At 41.8% G+C, this 20,122-nt stretch overlaps 1 protein-coding gene across 3 annotated transcripts in view; it reads left to right on the top strand.

Moving 5' to 3' along the window:
* The window catches only part of FBN2 (fibrillin 2), a 206,627-nt gene that overhangs the window by 43,839 nt on the left and 142,666 nt on the right, over nt 1-20,122 (top strand). For all 3 annotated transcript variants that reach the window (XM_077344464.1, XM_077344463.1, XM_077344465.1), the window contains 2 exons: nt 6,946-7,143; nt 17,992-18,117. In XM_077344464.1, the coding sequence (XP_077200579.1) occupies nt 6,946-7,143; nt 17,992-18,117 (324 nt within the window). The remainder of the gene's footprint in view (nt 1-6,945; nt 7,144-17,991; nt 18,118-20,122) is intronic.

The raw sequence follows: 20,122 nt of genomic DNA, 5'->3' as shown, positions 1-20,122 counted from the left end.
AGACCAACTTTTTTCTTTCTTTGAGTCATAGGTTTACTAGATTGTGGAAACTCAGTTGATGTTGTTTACCTGGATTTCAGTAAGGCTTTTGACAAGGTTTCCCATGATGATCTGGTGGGTAAACTGGAGGACTGCAGACTGCATTTTCAGATGGTACGGTGGATAGGGTTGGCACTGGTATTTCATCAGATTGGAAAGAGATGAGCAGCAGAGTGTCACAGGGCTCAGTACTGGATACAGGACTTTTCAACTATTTTATCAGTGATCTGGATGAGGGTGGAGGGGGAATCCTCATTAAATTTGCAGATGGCATCAAATTGGGAGGAGTAGCAAACACCTCAGAAGATACAGAGTTCAATGAGATCTGGAAAAGTTGACAAATGAGAACAAGCAATTCAATAAGGAGAAGTGCAGAATTCTACATCTTGGTCACAAAACTGAAAAACATGCATACTGGATGGGAGATACACTTCTGAGTAGCAGTGTGTGTGAACATGATCTTGGGGTATGCGTACTATAAGCTAAATATGAGCAGACAGTGTGATGTGGTGGTAAAGAAGGCAAATGCAGTCTTGGGCTGTATCAGCAGAGGCATCACATCTAAATCACAAGATGTCATAGTTCCATTGTATACCAGTTTGGTCAGACCTGGAGTATTATGTGCAGTTCTGGAGGCCTCACTTCAAAAAGGATGTGAACAAAACTGAGAAGGTTCAGAGGAGAGTGACGAGAATGATCCATGGCCTGGGGACCAAGCCTTATGAGGAAATGCTGAGGGACTTGGGAATGTTCATCCTGGCGAAGAGGTGATTGAGAGAGGACCTGATTACTGCCTTTAAGTATTTGAAAGGTTGTCACTTAGAGGAAAGCTAGGAGCGGTTCCAATTGGCAGCAGAGGATAGGACCCTCAGTAATGGGTTTAAACTATGTATATAATGATATCAGCTAGATATCAGGAAAAAGTGTTTCATGATCAGAGTAGTTAAACAGTGGAATTGACTGCTAAGGACGTGGTGAGCTCCCCCTCACTGGCAGTCTTCAAGCAGTGGAAGGACAGATACTTATAATGAATGCTTTAGGCTGATCCTGCATTGAGTAGGAGGTTGAAGTAGATGGCCTGTGTGGCCATTTCCACCTGTATTATTCTATACCAGGGGTCCTCAAACTTTTTAAACAGGGGGCCAGTTCATTGTCCCTCAGACCATTGGAGGGCCGGAGTATAGTTTAAAAAAAACTATGAACAAATTCCAACTCTGTGCTCCAGAGGAGCTATGTGTCTACTATCCCAGTGCCAGCTAGTGACAAGACCTCCTCAACTTGCCCGCTCTGACAAAATGTGAGCTCCTCCACCCCCCAATGCACTGGCTGCTACACTGTCAGGCAGTGAGCTAAATTTGGGAGATCTGCCTGCAATGATTAGTCCTGTCATGGACTTGCAAACTGCTCTGAATGCAAAAAGCTGTTGCAGAGGAGTTGGTTTTTATATGCTGCTTTTCTCTACCAGAAGAGGTCTCAAAGCAGCTTCCAATTGCCTTCTCTTTCCTCTCCCCACAGTAACCACCCTGTCAGATAGGTGAGGCTGAGAGAGCCTCGATGGTGCTGCAGAGGAACAGCTTACAGTGCTATGGAAAACAAAGGTGACCCAGCCGGCTGCATGTGTAGAAGAGTAGGGAGGGATCCCCAGCTCACCATGTAGCTGTCGGGCCACCTGATTACCCCCAAAATCCTGGCTCAAGAGAAGCCCTTGGAAAGCATGCCTGCAAAAGCTCATGCAGCTGCCCTCCCAAAATGTTTCTTCCTGCTCCCCATATTAAATGTCCTGGCTCTTGAGAACCTGGGGGGTTGGGGGAGTCCAGCTCCCCTGCATCCAACATTTGCCCAAAAGGATCCAGCAAAAAAAAAAAAGAGAAAGAAAAACAGAAAGAAAAATAAAAAGGGAGGGGGTGCCCAGTGGCTGCTAGATCCTGCTCTTAGCAGCTGTGCCAAACTTCCAATCCCCCTTCCCTTGCGGCTACAAAGTGGGGTGGGTGGGGAATCCAGCCCACCCCTACAGTTACCCCTATGGAGCAGCCCCTCAATGTCCCCAGAAGCGGGGGGGGGGAGATTTCCATGAGCCTAATTTTCATGGATCCAAGCCAGCTGCCCTCCCAACTGCTGCCCAAGAAGAACCACTTCCCAACTCACCCTCTCCTGGCTGCCAAGCCTGCCTGTCTTGAGTTGTTCCGTGCTCCTGAGCCAGCACCCATTGTGCTTGATACCCTGTTGTATGAATTAGGGTGGGGTGGCAAAAACCCCATAAGCTGACTGGCTCAAAGGGCAATACTCTGCTCTTCCACTGAGAGGACCACCTCAGCCTCAAATCCCTTCCCCCCCATCTCTGCACAGCTAAAAGAAAAGGGGAGGGCAGCAGGCCCACTTCTGCATTTAATCCTTTATATCAATTGAGCCTGTCAGGTGGGGTGGGGGGAGAAACCGCTAGTCTCAGCTCTGCGGAGCCAAGCCAGCTGGTGGCTGGCCCTGCCTGAGCTGCACCAACACTCACCTGCTACCCACTGCCATGAGCCCACATCTCTGAAAGAGTTCCGCACTGTGGGCTAGCAACACCGTCGCACTTGCATTCTGCCGGCGCTAACATGGCTGGGCACAACACACGGGCACTGCCTGAAAGAGGGAGGAGTGGGGCCCAAACCCTGTGAGCCCCACCATCTCTGAGGCTGCTGCTCTGCTCTGAGGGAGCCTCCGGCTCCAGCCCCCCTTCCTCGTGGGCCATCAGTCCCCACCAACAGCCAGGCCTGGGGGGGGGGGAATGGCCTCCTACCTGACCTCTGCCACCACAGAGAGCAAGCTGCTCTCCATGGCATCCTGGGTAAGAGATCTGGGACCCGCACACATGGTGCCTTATATAGGCTCCTGGCTCACCCTGATGGGTCTGGCTCACCCTGATGCCGTGCGTGCTGCGAAAGTCATCCACTGCAAAGCAGGACAGGCAGCAGCAGCAAAAACACCCGGCAGGCCGGATAAATGTCCTTGGCGGGCCGTATGTGGCCCCCAGCCCTGTTCTATACCTTTCAGTCATATCCAAGCTGAATAAAACATCTCATCAGTTTAAATGAGCCAAGTCAGAGGAGACTGAATCAATTTGAGCTTGATACCTCCCAGGCTATGCAGAACCTGTGCAGAGCCAAGTGGCCAGGCTGGGGTGTGGGTCAGATTTCAACAGTTCATTGTCTGGAATGTAAGATGATGTTCAGGCAGAGAGAGAGAGGGCTTTTCAAAAATCAGAGTTCTTTTCCAATCCACCACTAAGGGCCAGAGAGTGGTCATCACTCAGCCCAAAGTCAGGATGCCAAAGGGTGATCTTGAGTCAGGGTCAAGAATGCTGGTAGGTGCAGATCTAGGCAGATATTCGGCATGGTGGTTAGCTGGGAGTGCCGGGCTATACAATCAAATCAATCTAAGTGAACCCAGAACACTGCCCCTTGCTGCCCTAAAATACCTGAACATTCTTTTCAGGTCTCTTCTTCTTTTTTTAATTAATATTATTTTTATTTTTGTTGTATATAAGCGCTTACAAAAAGAAAGAGAAAAAGAAACAGCCAGCTGAGCAAGTAATTAATGATACATGTAAAGGTATAGTCTGTTATTATCTTAAAGAAGAGAGAGAAAAAAGAAAAAAAAGCCAAGTAATTAATATAAGGGTACAATCTATTATTATCCCAAATAATATATAGTCAGTTCCCATCATATATCGGCCTTAACCTAGAGGTTACTGCTGCCTTTCCTAAGAGAGACCAAGTAATTGCTCCACTGTTCATCACATTCTTCAGGTGGTCGTAAAAGGTGAAATTGTGCTCTTTTCCATGATGTATCTGCTGGCAGGTCTTGAAGTATTTGTGTTTCTTTCTTGTTGTCAGGTCGCACAGAAATATCTCTTGATAGCTTCCTGCATGCAGTCGACTTTGAGTAGACTTTGTTTATTTTGTCGATCCGAATCACTTCCTGCTCTAAATAGACTTCCAGGCTTTCGGTGCTTTCCTTCCTTAAATCTGTTTTCCCAAATTCTTCCCAGGTGCTTTTGATTTTTACATTCCTAGCTCTCTCCCACTCCTGTTGATTAACTTCCAGACATTGAATTCTCATTTGATGTATTGTTGGCGGAGTTGTGTTTTCATCAGCTGTTTTTTTCAAACCGTCGATTCTGTCTAAGAGCTCTTTCTTAGTGTCTTGGATTTCCTTTTCCACCTTGTTGACTGCTTTCAGTATCTCTGAGTTCCCTTCGCATAACAAATGAAGAAGCTATGTCTTAGTTAATTTTTCCATAGTTCTAAACAGTCACAGATTATAAACAGAAAGTCTCGCAAGGTCTCGCGGGAGTTCGGGCGATCCAAAATTATCAGTATATAGATCTCCATATCAAGTCAGCGTCCCCCACTGAACTCTCTCCAACAAATCTTTAAACTCTCTCTTTTCTTTAAGCTCTTTCTTTGTTTGTTTAACAAGTATATTTAGCTGGATTCCCTTGTAAATTGGTTAAGGAGGGGGAGGGGGTCTGGTGCCTGACTCCAAAGAGTGGGAAAACAAACAGCAAACTCACAGTCTTTACGCCGCCAACCTTCACAGATTCCGGCTCCTGTCAGTCTGGTAAGAGATAATCTGGGAAGAATGCAGGATCAGCTGGTCGTTTCAGGCTTAGACAATTATTTACGACAAGGACACCGTCATGACCTTGAGCACAGGCAGCGAAGATCCGGAGAACTCAGTCTCCGCGGATCTGTAGGACCCTCAGGATGCCTTTCCCAGTTCCTGGGGCGACCAACGAGCGAGATTTGCGTATCTGCTCAGGTCTGCCAGGTGCATTTGCTCCTGACCCTGTGCTTGGCTCAAGAGCTCGGCACAGACCGGGCTAGCACGGCACCATCTTCAGTCGTTCTCTCTTTTCAGGTCTCTTCTTGAGAAGACTCAGAGTCAGTTAGCAAGCCTTGGAATCTCATGAGGCATGCAGTCCACCTCTGACAGTCTAGCTCCTTCCAACTACACTGGATGTGATGACCCACAGCTGTTTCAGGGGAGCTATCAGCCTGAAAAACTACAGCAGAGCCAATGGCATGGTGGGAGTGCTTCTGCTGATACTCTTGGCTCAACATGCTCTCCAGTCAGCCCCACATAGGGTGACACAGGCCGGCTTTTTAGCTCTCCCACCTACTCTGCAGTCTCTGGCTGAACAACCTGTTATTTCAGGTGCATCCCCACAGCTCAACTCATCCTTGGAAGAGTCAGTTGGCAGCAGCTGGTTGCCTTTCTGGTATCACAAGGGGAGCCTTTGACCCACTCGCCCCATCTGCCCCAGATGTGTGTTTCCGCATGGTAGCAGAGGCTCGAGGATCTGTTGTGCTGTTGGGCAGCATAGGCCTTTTTTGTTATTTTTTAAGAACATGGTATCATGTAGCAACACAATACCATGTTCTTTAAAAAAAATGCCTGAGACATTTCTATTTTCCTTCCAGGATTCCATACTCAGGCATGGGTAGGGAGGAGCCATGCCAGTATGGCTGGATTCTTCTGCAGATGCATGGCCCAGGCCCAGTATAAGGCCCTGATGAGTCCCACGACAAAAAAAGAAATGTGGATTTTTCCACATTCCCTTTCCATGGGCCAACCAAAGGCATGAGTTGTGCCAGGCCTGGGACTCTCCCATGCTGGTGCTGATGTCATGCAGCAGCAGGAATTTGGCGCAATCTACAACAAGCGGTGAGTAGGACCAAATTTCCTGTGCAGAATACTAGACACAGGGGTACTATTCCTAAATAGTATTCCACAACAGTTTTGTGGAATCCTGTTTTATAGAAGGATCCAGATACATCCTTGCTAGGTGGACTAATTTACTAAAGCAAGGTTTTTTTTTATAATTCAGTTTCTTGAAGTGGCCCATTTGTTTTGGGTATGTGATATAACATACATTTGGATACTGGGATAATGGCTTCATGCAAATTTTTCTTAAAGCTTCACAGTGTCCTGACGTGACCTATTTTCCCAATCTTTTTGTAAGTGGTCTCTGAATTCTCTCCAGCTTGCTTATATTGTTCTTAAACTGTTTCAACCAAGACCTATCTAATATTGGTTTCAGCTTCATTATCTGCCAAGATTTCCCTTGTTTTTGTTATGGTAGCCTGTCTGGAAAGTTGGTTGGACTTTAGACAGTGGAATATAAAAATTAAATGTACAGTGTGGGTTCATGGTCTTCACTCCAGGAGCAAGAGATTAAGGGAGGAACTACGTAGAAGTTGAACTACAGACAGGAATTCTGGCTGGCTCCTTCTGCTTTCTGAAAAATTCTGAGAAGGGGACAGTTTTTATTGTACAATAGACAGAAAGGAGGGAGGGAAGGAGTTGCTCTGTCAGCTATTTTTTAATCTTTTGCTACTATGTTTAATACCTTTGTAAGCACGATACCTTTGTAAACTAGATATGAATCCAGAAAATTAATATTTCAAATAAAGCTTTGGGAGGAGGACTTGGGAAAGGTAGCCAGTAGGGAGAGAATTAAACACTCCTAATCCTCTTGTTCTTCCAGAGAAGAGGCTTTTCAATATAAAGTGTAGTTTCTCTGGTAATGGATTATGCTAGTTCATTGGGGAAACTGTGTCTGTACACTAAAAACAGGCTGTTTGAAATTTTGAACAAGTTTTATGCTGCTTGCACTGGTCATTTATGCATTGATATTCTTTGATAAATATCTTTGTGAATCCCTTCCCTAATTTGTTCTAATTTAAAAGACAGCATTCTGCAAAATCTTAATTTTTTTTGAGTCATGAACTGTTATAGGCTACAGATGCTTAAAGTACATTGAGAAGTTGCCATACTGATGTGTGTATATGTGTTGTCTGTACTCTGGCTGAGGTCAGATGATGGAGTCCTCAAGCACTAAATATTTTTTTCCATTTCCAGATTACAGAACAGGCCCTTGTTTCACTCAGGTCAACAACCAGATGTGTCAAGGCCAGCTGACCGGCATTGTATGCACAAAGACACTTTGTTGTGCAACCATTGGACGTGCTTGGGGCCATCCATGTGAGATGTGCCCTGCTCAGCCTCAGCCATGTCGCCGAGGTTTCATTCCCAACATCCGTACTGGTGCATGTCAAGGTAAGTCCTTTTGAATTATTGTAAATGAAATGTTTTCTTCCCCTAGAATAGCTTAGAACAAACAACCAAAGCCAGATGACTGCTTTATATATTGTTTATATATAAATGTATTCAAAACATCAAACATTTCTGGGGGTTTTTGGGCTGCATTGATACAATAATGAAATAAATGTGTTTGGGAAGAATGAATTTAGTCCCACATATACTATAAATAAAATGGTGGAAAGTAAAATTCTCTGGAACTTTCACTCGTTTGGATATAGTTCTGCTTGTTGGAATAGTGAATTTTTCTATTATTTTTATTCTGTTCCTTTCATTTTACTGAAAAGAACAATAGCTGCAAGCTTAGCGATTCCTAAAGTGGTAGGTGAGGTGCTGTAATGAGACAGAAACATTAGTGTCAGTTTCCCAGGTTGTTTCCTCATCAACAGGAGTTAATCCCTGAAAGCTATCAGAAAACCAGTTGGATCCATCAGACTAGGATTTGTTCTGGGAAGAACAAGCTTTCCTGGTTGGAAGAAAAGAAAAGTCTAATAGACTTCTAAAGATTAGAAAACATAGTCACATCTACAAAAATTAGGAACACTCCCAGTATAAAAATGCCCAGTATAAAATGCTCAGTTTAAAATATCCATGAGTCAAAAGAAATCAAGCCTCAAGTAGAGGTTGATTCCGGCTGGTTTCCTCATCACCTTCAAGGATACTATCCTGACTTGGATAATTTGTTATGTGGGAAATCTCGGTTCTTGCAAGGGGAGGTGGTAAGTGAGAGAGTGAGGTACTTTTCTAGAGGATTCCACCAATGATGTTGTTGGGAACCCCCCGTCCTGATGATGATGCAAGTGTCCTTACCTGGGAGCAGACAGCCCGAAAGGAGGAGGAAACCCTGAACAGAACCCTCCAGAGGGCTGCAGAACAGGGGCCCAGTGCTCCCCAATAGCAGAAGTGAGCAGCATCCGGGCAGTAGCCGTGAGTGGTATCCTATTCTAGTTCTAGACCCCACCACCTACCTTTGAGCCCAGTGGTGGCAGCAGTTCTTGGGAGGTGCTCTGTGGTGGGAGCCGCTCCCAGAATTCTCCGCCACAGTGACTGAGCCCAGAACCTCTCTTAATGTCCTTGATGTAGGGCCAGAAGCAGCTCTAGGGATCCTCTGCTGTGGTGGAGCAGCTCCAGATGTCTTCCACCATGGCAATCAGGTCTGGAGCATCTCCCAGTGTCCACTGCAGTGGGGCCAAAATGGCTCTCTGCAGTGGTTACCATCAATTCCACAAGTAAGCACATTGTCTGCACATGTCCAAACAGTGCTGTTTTATTTTGAAACACCTGTTGTTATTTTTGTCATTTCAGATTTTTCTGCAAATCTTGGAGGTACCTCAAGTTTGCAGGAAAATCTATTTAGCATTGGTGTAGCCCCATCATTAGATTTAAATATTAACAAATGGGGACCACATCTCACTATTAATGGGAAACCATTCCCCTGCCTTTGCTTCCTTCCTTCTATCCCCTTCTCTGTCAAGGTTCTCGCCTCTCGCTTTCTGCCCCACCCCGTTCTGTTGTCTCCCTCATTCCTCTTTATCCATTTATCCTTTTAATGTAAGTTTTCTCCTCTTTCTACCCCACAGCCTTCTCTAGCAATCATGTCTTACCTCATTTCTCATCTTATCCTTATATGTCAATGTATCCCTCTCTTAGAGCCTCTTGTGGCGCAGAGTGGTAAGACAGCAGTCATGCAGTCTGAAAGCTCTGCCCATGAGGCTGGGAGTTCAATCCCAGCAGCCGGCTCAGGGTTGACTCAGCCTTCCATCCTTCCGAGGTACCCAGCTTGCTGGGGGGTAAATGGTAATGACTGGGGAAGGCACTGGCAAACCACCCCGTATTGAGTCCGCCATGAAAACGCTAGAGGGTGTCACCCTAAGGGTCAGACATGACTCGGTGCTTGCACAGGGGATACCTTTACCTTTATCCCTCTCTTATTCCTGTCCTCCTTAGACAATGTCCTTTTTTCTTTCTCCTTCCTCCCTACTCTTTCTCCCCCCCTCTTTTTTGTTTTTCCCCTCACTCAGACAATCCCCCCTTGTTTCTCTCTCCCACACAAGCCAATCTCCCTTTCTTTCTCTTTCTCTCCTTTCAAATGGGCATCTCTTCTTTCTCTCTTTTTTCCCTTAAGCCAACACATCCTTCTTTCTCTGTTCTACAACTCAATCTCACCTTCTCTTCCTTTCTTTCCCTTGAACCAGTATCTCCTTCTTTCTTTCCCTAAACCAATCCTTTCCTTTTCTTACTCCCTCAAGCCAATCCACCCTTCTTACTCTTTCTCTTCTCAATATCCCTTATTTCCCTTTCTCCCCTATCTTTCTTTCTTCTTTTCCCCTATCTGAGCCTGGCAGCATTGATGATGCATGGGAGCTGCTCCGAGTCTTATGTACACCACCACCTTGGCAGGCCTGGAGCATCTCCTGGTGTCACCTGCCACTATGGAGAAGGGGCTGGTGGCGGCTCCTAGGCTCTGCCAAGGCCAGGCTCCACCACCACAGCAATTGCCATCACAGGTAAGATAACGGTATTTTACTTTTGAAAGAATTAACCCTTCCTATATTTTCAAAAGTATTTCAAATATTTCTGCAGACAATCAACTTTCCAGAAAAGCAAAGGTACTGATCTAAGGATTTAGGTATATGCAGATAGTGGACACACTTGAGCAACAAGTGGGAACCCCCTCCCCCAATACACTTTCTCTTTTTTGAAAGTCCCTTTTGCTTCTTCTCTTTTCTAATGCTTTCTTCACTCCTGTGGTTTCCAACCTCAGGTTGGGCCTTGAGATTTCCTGGAATCATATCAGATTTTACAGTTACTGAGATCAGTTTCCACTTCCACATTAGGAAGGTTGATAGTGGAGACTTGGGAGGGCAAAGTTTGGAGAGGGGAGAATCCTTAACAGGATATAATGCCACTGAGTCCACCTCCAAAGCAACCATTTTATCCCAGGGATCTGATCTGTCATCTGGACAGCACTTATAAGACTGTGTGATGTCCAGCCCTGATCTGGAGGTTGGTGATACTATCTGTATACACATATTCCATCCATGTTTCTGATGGGAGCATAATTAAGATAATTATGAAAGTTAATGATGGGTTTACTGTACTACAGTTGGCTTACTGTAGGTTTGGACTACAGTTATTCCTGAACAAAACAAGTTTCTATATTATTTTATTAGTGCTGCACCAAGGATTCACTTGCCTCTGTAGCTTCAGCACCTTTGAAAGACATTTTCCAACATTTTACTGCTAGGGTAGCCTGTTAACTGACCATAACAAATATTTCTAAGCTCTCCAATGCACAGTTGACATTGTTGCAAAGTTACACAATGAAAATTGAAAACACTGTGGTGATTTTGCCTGAGAACAATAAGTGCTTAAAACAACTTAAAAAAAAATCTGTAGTATGTAATTTCACATTGCTTTTTAGGAAGGGCTGTATACCCATCACTCAACATGAATTAGGATCTCAGCTGTTGAGCAGCTGAGATCATGAATGAATGAAGCAAAACATCAAGGGCAGAAAGAAAGATAACATCAGAATTTTGACAAGGAATAAATCCTGAGAAGTGCTGAGTGTCTATAATTTTCATTAAACTAGACAGAAATGACAGTTGCAAATACAGACTGTAAACCCAGTCCTGACCTCGGGATAGTCCATCAATTCCAGATTTTTTTCTGGTCACTAGTAGTCAACACTTGGGTTATGCATAGGTATACATGGCCTTCGTTCATTTATTATAGAGGAAGAATATAAAGAGCCCTCCTTTGTGATATTACAGTAGACATAACCTTCATATTGGATTTTCAGGCTGAATTGTTTCTCGATTCTAATGAAAGAAACATTTAGAATTGCAGGAGCAGCAGTTTTGCTTTTTGTATCCAGATGTGGATCTCATCTTTTACTCATATAATACCAATGGTGCTTATAGTGCTAATAGATGTACCAGTTCTGATATATACTAAATGTCATCCAAATGTCAGCTTTGTGTGGTTTCTTTCTTTCTTTCTTTCTTTCTTTCTTTCTTTCTTTCTTTCTTTCTTTCTTTCTTTCTTTCTTTCTTTCTTTCTTTCTTTCTTTCTTTCTTTCCAAGAGAACCTTGAAGGCCTTGGAATTGGAAGAGGAGGTTGAACTGCCTTGTTCCTCTCTTCCCAGGGCTCTCCACATTAGAGCCAGGACTGCCCTTCCACCCTGGCCTGCTGCCAAGCACTCAGATGGGACTGTGTGGCATAGAGGCAGGAGTAAAGACCAGAGCAGGCCCCATCTACTGAGCAAAAGGCAGTAGCAGCCCTATGCAAACCTAGATCAAGTGGGGCAAGAAAAGGAAAGGATTAAGAGCACAACAAAGGCTTAGAGAAGGGAGGGGTGATGCTTAGCTTGACCAGCATGCGAGAAGCCCCAGAAATAAAATAAGATGTCAGAACCGACAGGGGAAGTGAGGAGTGTAGACTGGCTGAGCAAGGTGGAGATGGTGCAAAATAGGAAGAAATAAGAACTTAATGGAGGAGATGGGACAAGAGAAGGTTACCAAGCTAAGACAGGTCTGGTGGAAGTGCCCTGAGGTGTGAAGGCAGAGGCACAACACAGTGCTGTGATGTATGAAGGAGCAGAAACAAGTGAGTGAAAGGTACTGCACTTGTGAGGAAGGCTGTGTGGACTTTACATCTAGTAAAGAGGCAATCAAAGAGACTCCCAGGAGAAGAGCCTAATGCTGTGAGCAACTGAGGGCAAAAGAAGAATGGGGACGACAGAGAATGAGGTGGCTGGATGGAGTCACTGAAGGGGTCGGTGTGAGCTTAAATGGACTCACGGGACTCTGGGGAATAGTAGAGGACAGGAAGGCCTGGAGGATCATTGTCCATGGGGTCGTGATGGGTTGAACATGACTTCACAACTAAAAACAACAGAGGCAGTTAAGGAAGAACATTGTATCTGATGAGTCTCTGCCATCTGTCTAAGTTAGTTATAATGTTTTGCTGCCTCTGAGGGGGGGGGGGGGTCACAGATGCCAAACTCAACCATTCTTCTTCCTGCCTAGCTCATCTAATCCCTACTTTCTGCCTGGTCAAGGAGAATGGCCTTCTGCAATCCACCCACAGATTTGATTGCACAGTCACAGGCCCTTTCTTGTCTTCCTTTCTGTCCAAAGGCTGCCTCTTTCATCTGCCATCATCCAAATGAGATGTTTGAGGGTTCTATCTTTGGTGTTTCCTTCTGTCAAGAACTATGACAACATCCTCGTCTTTTTTACTGATTCTTTTCATACAGGGTGAGATCAGCTCTGTTTGCGCAGCTCAGTTGATAAAGCATTTGACACTTTCTTTGATGTTCCAAGGTTTGAGCTCCTATTTTATATATAAAACAGTATACTTTTCTTTCTAAATAATTTCATGTCAGTATTTTTTTAATAGTGTAAGGCAGTGGGGGGAGTCATAACTGCAGCACTATTAAGATAACTGAAAGAGGGAGGGAAAAACAAACTGTTATGAAGGCATTTCCCAAGCATTACAAGCAGATAAGGCCCGCCTTGCCTGTTAATGGGAGTGTTTCCTGACAGTGAAAACAGAAGGCTAAAAAGTTCTGCATGTTTGCCTAGCAGGAGGGCAAAAAGGGGCCAGCAAGGAAGATACACACATAAAGCAATAGATTTTGGCAATGATTTGGCCACAGCTTTATTTTCCAGCTGGAGCGGTGGTGCAGCCCGGGGAGACCCTGGGCTACCTCAAAGTCAGCCGACTATGAGGAAACCAAACCCCAGGAACAAGCCCGTGGTTGCTGAGCGCTCAACACTCCGAGCCAAAGCATGGAGTGTGTCAGCAGTTGGAGAGGGAGGAGGAGGGGGTATAATGCATCACATTCCTTTATTACCTGGGAGACTCCCCAGGGATGGACTGGAACTAAGAAGTGTTTTTCCTCTGACTGGGTGGAGTTCATTAGAAAGTCCGCCAGACACTAGAAAAAATACTTCTTAGTGGACTCTGGCCATAAAAGTTTGTGAGTATTCATTGGCAAACTATTGTATAACATTTTTCTAAACATCCATGTAATCAACTCCTGATTGGATTAGATGCCTTGCAAGATCCTAAAGTATGTTTTAAATGAATGTTTGGGTTCTTCTAATGTTGTGGGAGAACTAACTGGAAGACATATCTACAAAAAATGTCTATGGTAATTAGTATATACATGGTTGTGTTGAAAACAGATGAGGAGCAAGTTCAGCAGAGATTACTCTGATGAGAAACACTACTAAGAACATATGTGGTCAGATCTGTTAATATAAAATTTCACATCAGGCTGAAAATAAGAGGCATTAATCATGCTGTTACCAAAATAGGTAACAGAGAACCAACTTGGTGTATTGATTTATAGTACAAAGGTAAAGGTATCCCCTGTGCAAACACCGAGTCATGTCCGACCCTTGGGGTGACGCCCTCTAGGGTAATTCCACTTTGCCTCCCCCCTTTTCTGCTTGCCTGCCATTGAATCTGGGTTGAAGTGGGCTGTATGGCCAAAGTGACCCGTTGAGGAGCAGGCTGCGCTGGGCTGCCTTATGGTCGACTGACCACAAGAGGGCTGAACGTGGTTCCCCATGCTTTCCATACTCACATTGTTATTAAAGGCTGTGGCCAGATTTAACGCCAATCTTTGTGTCCGTGTCCTCATTAGCGATATTAATTCCTGCAAAGCAAACACTATCATAAGGATTACATTTTAAAATTGCATAAACCGTTTTCCTGAGTTAAATGGACAACCCCTCCAATGTTTTTTCTGTGCTTTTTAAAGCTACAACTAATTGTATAACTCTATGAATCTAAGCTCCTACACAGTGTTTATTTAAACATATTTTATGGAGCCTCAATTTCTATCAGTGTTTCTGATCTTTAAACTTGCATATAAGCTACCCAGTCATCAGGAAGAGAAATTAAAGATAGTGGTTTTCAAAAGTGTGTGTTCAAATCTCATAGGTAGTTATCATTTACTTAGAAAACTGTCCACACAGGCAAAGAACCTTTTTTCACTTGCCAGATATTATCAGGAACACATGGAAACATTCTACCTAATGTATAGCATATTGAACCTCTTGGAATATGCAACTTGGCCTGCAGAATAATTTATCTGATGTTGTTAGGACATCAAAGCTTTTGGCAGCTGATTTGAACCTTAGAGGCATAAATAATTAGAAACTGGACAGCATGAGAAACTAAAAAATGTATTTTATCAGATTGTTTTAGGATTTTTTAAATTGAAATAACACAGTTTTGATTTAATATTCTGCTCAGCCAAATGATGCCACAATCCCCTTTCAGAGTTACGCATGAGAAATATTAAAAGAGCTATTTGCAGAAACCTACTTGCAGCGACCTGTAAAAACACTAAAAAATTAATTTTCCATGAACTTTAACTTGGACAGAATCAGAGCCCTCACTGTGTAAAGCTGTGTGATATGTCCAGCAAAATTTCAGACCTAATTTATGTACTTATCTGCATATCTATTAATAGCTCCCCTGAGGCCTTAGGGGAAAAAAAAACATTCATAGAGCTGTGGAGTGTAATGTAAGTCACTGGCCTTTTCTTTTTTTGAACAGATATTATTATAAATTGGCTTAAAACTGGGGGGGGGAGGGATTTAATCATATTTCTTCAACAATAAAACATTTTTACTTTAATATGATATGTTTTTCACTTTAGAGACAAAGAGGAAATCGTAATAACAATTTTTTTAATTTTCTGCTATCATAGTAATTATTTCTTAGAATTATTTAAGGTCTTCAGCTTTGAAATCCCTTCTGAGAAAGTTAAACAGAAACCCCTTTTGTAGAAGTAATGGTCACCAGAGGACTTTCATACTGATGTTTGTGCATTAATTTTTTTACTTACAACATCTGTAAATTGTTAATATTAGCTAATGCCCTGCTGATACATGTGGCTACATTTGAATAATTAGCATGAGCAAATGAAAGGTGTACTTAGAATTACCACTGCGTATTAGGTACATGTTGAAACACAAGGCCAGAGATTAAACACAGCAAATTACATTTAAGAACTGAAATAAACGATTGAAAATATCAACATTATTAATAATACCTTGTTTCTAATGAAACACAACTTTCTAATGAAACACAACATCCAGCCACATCATTCTCTGTCATCCTCTTCTTCTTTTGCCCTCAATTGCTCCCAGCATTAGGCTCTTCTCCAGGGAGTCCTTCCTTCTCATGAGGTGGCCAAAGTATTTGAGTTTCATCTTCAAGATCTGGCCTTCTAAAGAGCAGTTAGGGATGATCTCTTCTAGCACTGACCAGTTTGTTTGCCTTGCAGTCCAAGGGACTCGCAAGAGTCTTCTCCAGCACCAGAGTTCAAAAGCTTCAATTCTTTGACGCTCGGCCTTCCTTTATCAATTTTTAATCAATCAGTGATTCCATGCCCGGTTCTCACTGTTGCTTCTTGACCTGTATATAGGTTTCTCAAGAGACAAATAAGATGCTCTGGTATTCCCATCTCTTTAAGAATTTGCCACAATTTGTTGTGCTCCACACAATCAAAGGCTTTAGCATAGTCAATGAAGCAAAAGTAGATGTTCTTCTGGAACTCCCTAGCTTTCTCCATGATCCAGTGTATGTTGGCAATTTGATCTCTAGTTCCTCTGCCTCTTCAAAATCCTGCCTGTACTTCTGAAAGTTCTCGGTCCACATATTGCTGGAGCCTAGCTTGTATATTATATATTTCCATATATCATATATCCCATATATCATATATTTCCTCAAATGCCCAGAGAAGCTCAGGTGCCATTCAGAAATTCTTCTGGCATGAAGGTGGGCGTAATGTTCCCGCAAGCCCTATGGGGCCTCATTGTGTATAAATGCCAATATTTCCAGCCTACAAAAGACCCAGGCCAAATTTTTAAGATCTCTGCTCTAAGTACCAACCAGCATTTCTAACGCTGCAATCCGGGTGGAAACAGGAATATATTCTGTCCAGACCATAATATGAATATGTACGTCCATGTACTGGTTAAAATTGCTTTTTTACACAGAGGGTTTGCTTTATCTAATGATGTCTGAATCATTAGTTGTGCTGTGGATATCCACTCTTGAGAAAAAACTTTGCTCATATGGTCTATCCAAACAGTTAATACTGTCTCTGGGTTTCAACCGCGCAAAGGAAATGATAAAACAAAGAATCCTAGATATCCATCGCCAACAGGATTTTAATCAAGTAAAAAATCCACTTTTTCCAATGCCTCCACTTAATAATTTGAGGCTATTACCTTATTTATCTAATCTTGTTTTCCCAAATCATAGGAGATCATTTACTCTCCTATGATATAACATGCTCCCATCGGCTTTTAGGGAAGGCTTATTAGGGAAGGCTTATTCAAAAAAATACCCATCTGTGATCGTTTATGCATCTGCCAGGATGGGAGCATTGAGACATTTGAACATGTATTACTCCAATGTAGGCTATACGATCAATTCAGGAGAGAACTTATACCATCCCTACAGAATAAGTCCAACTCAGAGGCGATCAAAGATATGTTGTCAGACAAAAGCACAGAAATAACTTCTGTTGTGGCCAGATTTGCTTGGAGAACAATCAAAACAAAGAAGAGCTGGGTGGATTCAGAGCAACTTAGGTAGAGATAGTCTCAATTGCTTGAGATAATGCTTGCAAGTTTTAAAATTAGAATGTTGATTCTTATAGCTGGAATGTTTTCAAATTTTATACTATTTTAATTATCAATAATTCTTTGATGTACTTTGTAAATGCCAGATGTTTTATGTACTTTGTAATTTGATTACTGGTCTAGTACCGTAATAATAATAATAATAAAGATAAAGAACGGGTCGTTCGACCCCCAAAGGAGTCCTGACCCCCCAGGTTGACAACCACTGCTTTAATGTGTGATGGTTGCAGAGTCCACTGCCCTTTGGGCTGCTTCAAGCAATCAAGTTCCAGTGGACTAGTGTGCATGAAGTATTTTTTTCATTAGGTAGGAAACCTGAGCAAAGCTGTTAATGATAGGACAATTTTGAAATCATAACTTATAATCATAAAATCAATCCTCATTTAAAGTATCATGTCTCCCAAGCAGCCCAGACATCATATATTCTAGGAAGGAGGTACAGGAGTCCACATGGCTTTACTTCATCCTTAGTCTAAATTATACATTTTGAGTTTGTACTATTCTAAATAAACTCAGTACAGTTTCAGAAACACAGTATAAACATTTACTGCAAATTTACTTACATTGTTTGGCAATCAAAGTTTATGATAAACTGTGTTTAACTAAATGACTGTATCCAAAAGATTTGTACATTCTTGTTTGCATTGTTCCTGCCTTGGTCATCAGAATGGAGAATTAAAAAAAAACATTTCTTACTAACAGTATCAGTGCTTCTTTATGAAGGAGAGATCTTGAGACAAACTTAATTTTAAAACTTTTAAAATTTTTTACAAATAGGAAAGAAAAATAATTTCTGTTGTTTTTAACCATCATTTATTCTTTAACCATCGTGTATTCACTTTGAATATGGAAAAGCAATATATTTTTTTTAATGAACAGATGATTTTCTAATGTAAAAACAAAACAAAACAGGCCTATGGTCAAATACTTAATTAAAAAGCACTACTATAGGCCCTTCTTACCTTGTCTTCAGTTAGAATGCTTTCTATGTTACATGGTATCAACCCTTTATTATATTATGTATGTGATGGTGTTAACAATCAGGTAAGGTTGATTTTCTAGGATTATTTAGAAGCTGGAGCCAGTCATTTTTCATGACAGTTTTAACTCCCTATTTTCTTTGCAGATGTTGATGAATGTCAAGCTATCCCTGGAATCTGCCAAGGGGGAAACTGCATCAATACAGTTGGTTCATATGAGTGCAAGTGTCCTGCTGGCCACAAACAGAATGAAGTAACACAGAAATGTGAAGGTAAATCTAAAGTACATTGATGGTATTCACTGTCTTAAGCTATGGTTTTCAATGAAGTGCAAACAAAACATTTAAATTAAAGAACAGGGATTGGGTGCAGAGTCTTCAAAGAATTTCATTATGCCAAAGGAGTACTGATTGCAATTGGAGCAGTGCAGAAGGATTTGAATGCTTTAGACACATGTATAGAAAATGCAAACCTGACTAAACATTGTGTTTATAAGAAATGTTCCTGGCTATGACATAGATGTCTTGGACATAGATATAGTGATGTCTTGGACATAGATATAGTGATGCTATTGTCCAGCTTGAGAACCAGAACCTAGCCAAGGGCATACAAATAACCAAATATAATATTGAAAGAGTCTATACGCAGTGCGTTCAAGTTAAAGAAAGGGTCAAGACGTAGCTTTAGTAACAGCCAGACACAGTACTCCCTAAAATTAATTCAGTGATGTATGGGGCCCAATAAATACAGTGGCCCCTAGTGAGAACAAGTATATATAACTTTTGTTGATAATTTATCAAATATACAGTTACCTATTTATTGTCGAAGCTGATGGGTTTTCCAAGAAGAGCTAGAGCTTCAGAGCTGTTTGACGAAGAGTTGGTAATCATTGTTGACATAATTCCTTTGGTAATAAATCCCGAGTTGAGTTTTCTTCTGTGGTCCAAATTTCATGCATCTTGGTTCTTCAGACATCTTGGTTCTAATCCTTGCCTCCATTTCCTTCATTTGTTCACCCAATGAACATTTTCCAAGGCTCTCCTCCTGCTTCCGGTCTGTTAAACAATATTTCCCATTTGTCTGTATAAGCATCTTGGAAATTTTCTGGAAACTGTCTAAGTTCAGCTACTTCACCTACATTCAATCACTTCCTCTGGACTTCATCTATTGTTAATTAAAAGGATTAGTCCTCTTGATTGAGGAATACTGTCATCAGCTCAAGGAATACTCTGTTCCTTCAGAACAGCATCATAACATAATATTGTTGCCTGTCATATAAACACATGTGTTTGTGTATCTGTGAAATCTATTAACTCTTATTAGCTTACTAGTGTGACATGTAGGCATTTCCTTTTCTGTTCATTTTTAATAAGCCGACAAAAAATCCAACATGGGGCTTTCATTCCCAATTTTTACCCAGATGCAGTCCTGGGAAAGGGACCACTGTATCATGGCCAAGATATTTTCATATCTGTAATGTTCCCTAAGGCTGTTTTTTTGCTGCTATTCAATATTGTAAATAATAGATTTGGATTTACAGATAAACCAATTAAGTATAAGAAAAATGTGGGAAATATCTATATTTGACATGACTCACTTTCAGTTTTAATTAATGTAGGAAAAACTGTATAAAGTAGAAAATTTATTTACTTGGAATAATATATCATAAATAAAGCAGCTATGGAATAAATAATAAAGGTAGTGGTAGTAAGTAGAAGTGTGTTTTATATTTTCTTCATAAAAACCCTTTTGTCTTCACTGAGTGAAAATCTGAGGACATATTGTTTTCATAAAAGCAATAGAAAAATGAGGTGAAGACAGCTGTACTTTCTAAATATAACTACACAAAGTATGGATATTACATAGACAAAGTAAGTGTTTCTATGTTCTTGGCTTTTGTGCTATACAATGGCATGTTGCTTCTTCAAAGGATTATGAGTATATGTAACTTTATTTCAGTTTGGGTATTTTTCACATAAGCCTAATTTGGGTAAGAAATGCAGGTATGCTACTTTTTCTCTAAAATGAATGAAAAAGCTCTCATATGCGTGACACATGAATGGCAAGTTAATTATTACTAGCAAATATTGGTACATAAAGAAGTGACCTCTAGGCTAAGCAGACATGATTGTAATAGAATCTGTAGTCCCTCTACCTTGTTAATAAAATCCTTTTATCTTTTAAATAAGACAAGGTTTTAGAATCATAGAGTTTGAAGGGGCCTCCAGGATCATCTAGTCCAACCCGCTTTGCACAATGTAGGAACTCATCTGCCCA

This window comes from Paroedura picta, chromosome 7 (assembly GCF_049243985.1).
Source record: "Paroedura picta isolate Pp20150507F chromosome 7, Ppicta_v3.0, whole genome shotgun sequence".
Taxonomy (NCBI): domain Eukaryota; kingdom Metazoa; phylum Chordata; class Lepidosauria; order Squamata; family Gekkonidae; genus Paroedura; species Paroedura picta.
This window is presented reverse-complemented; position numbering and strand designations above follow the sequence as displayed.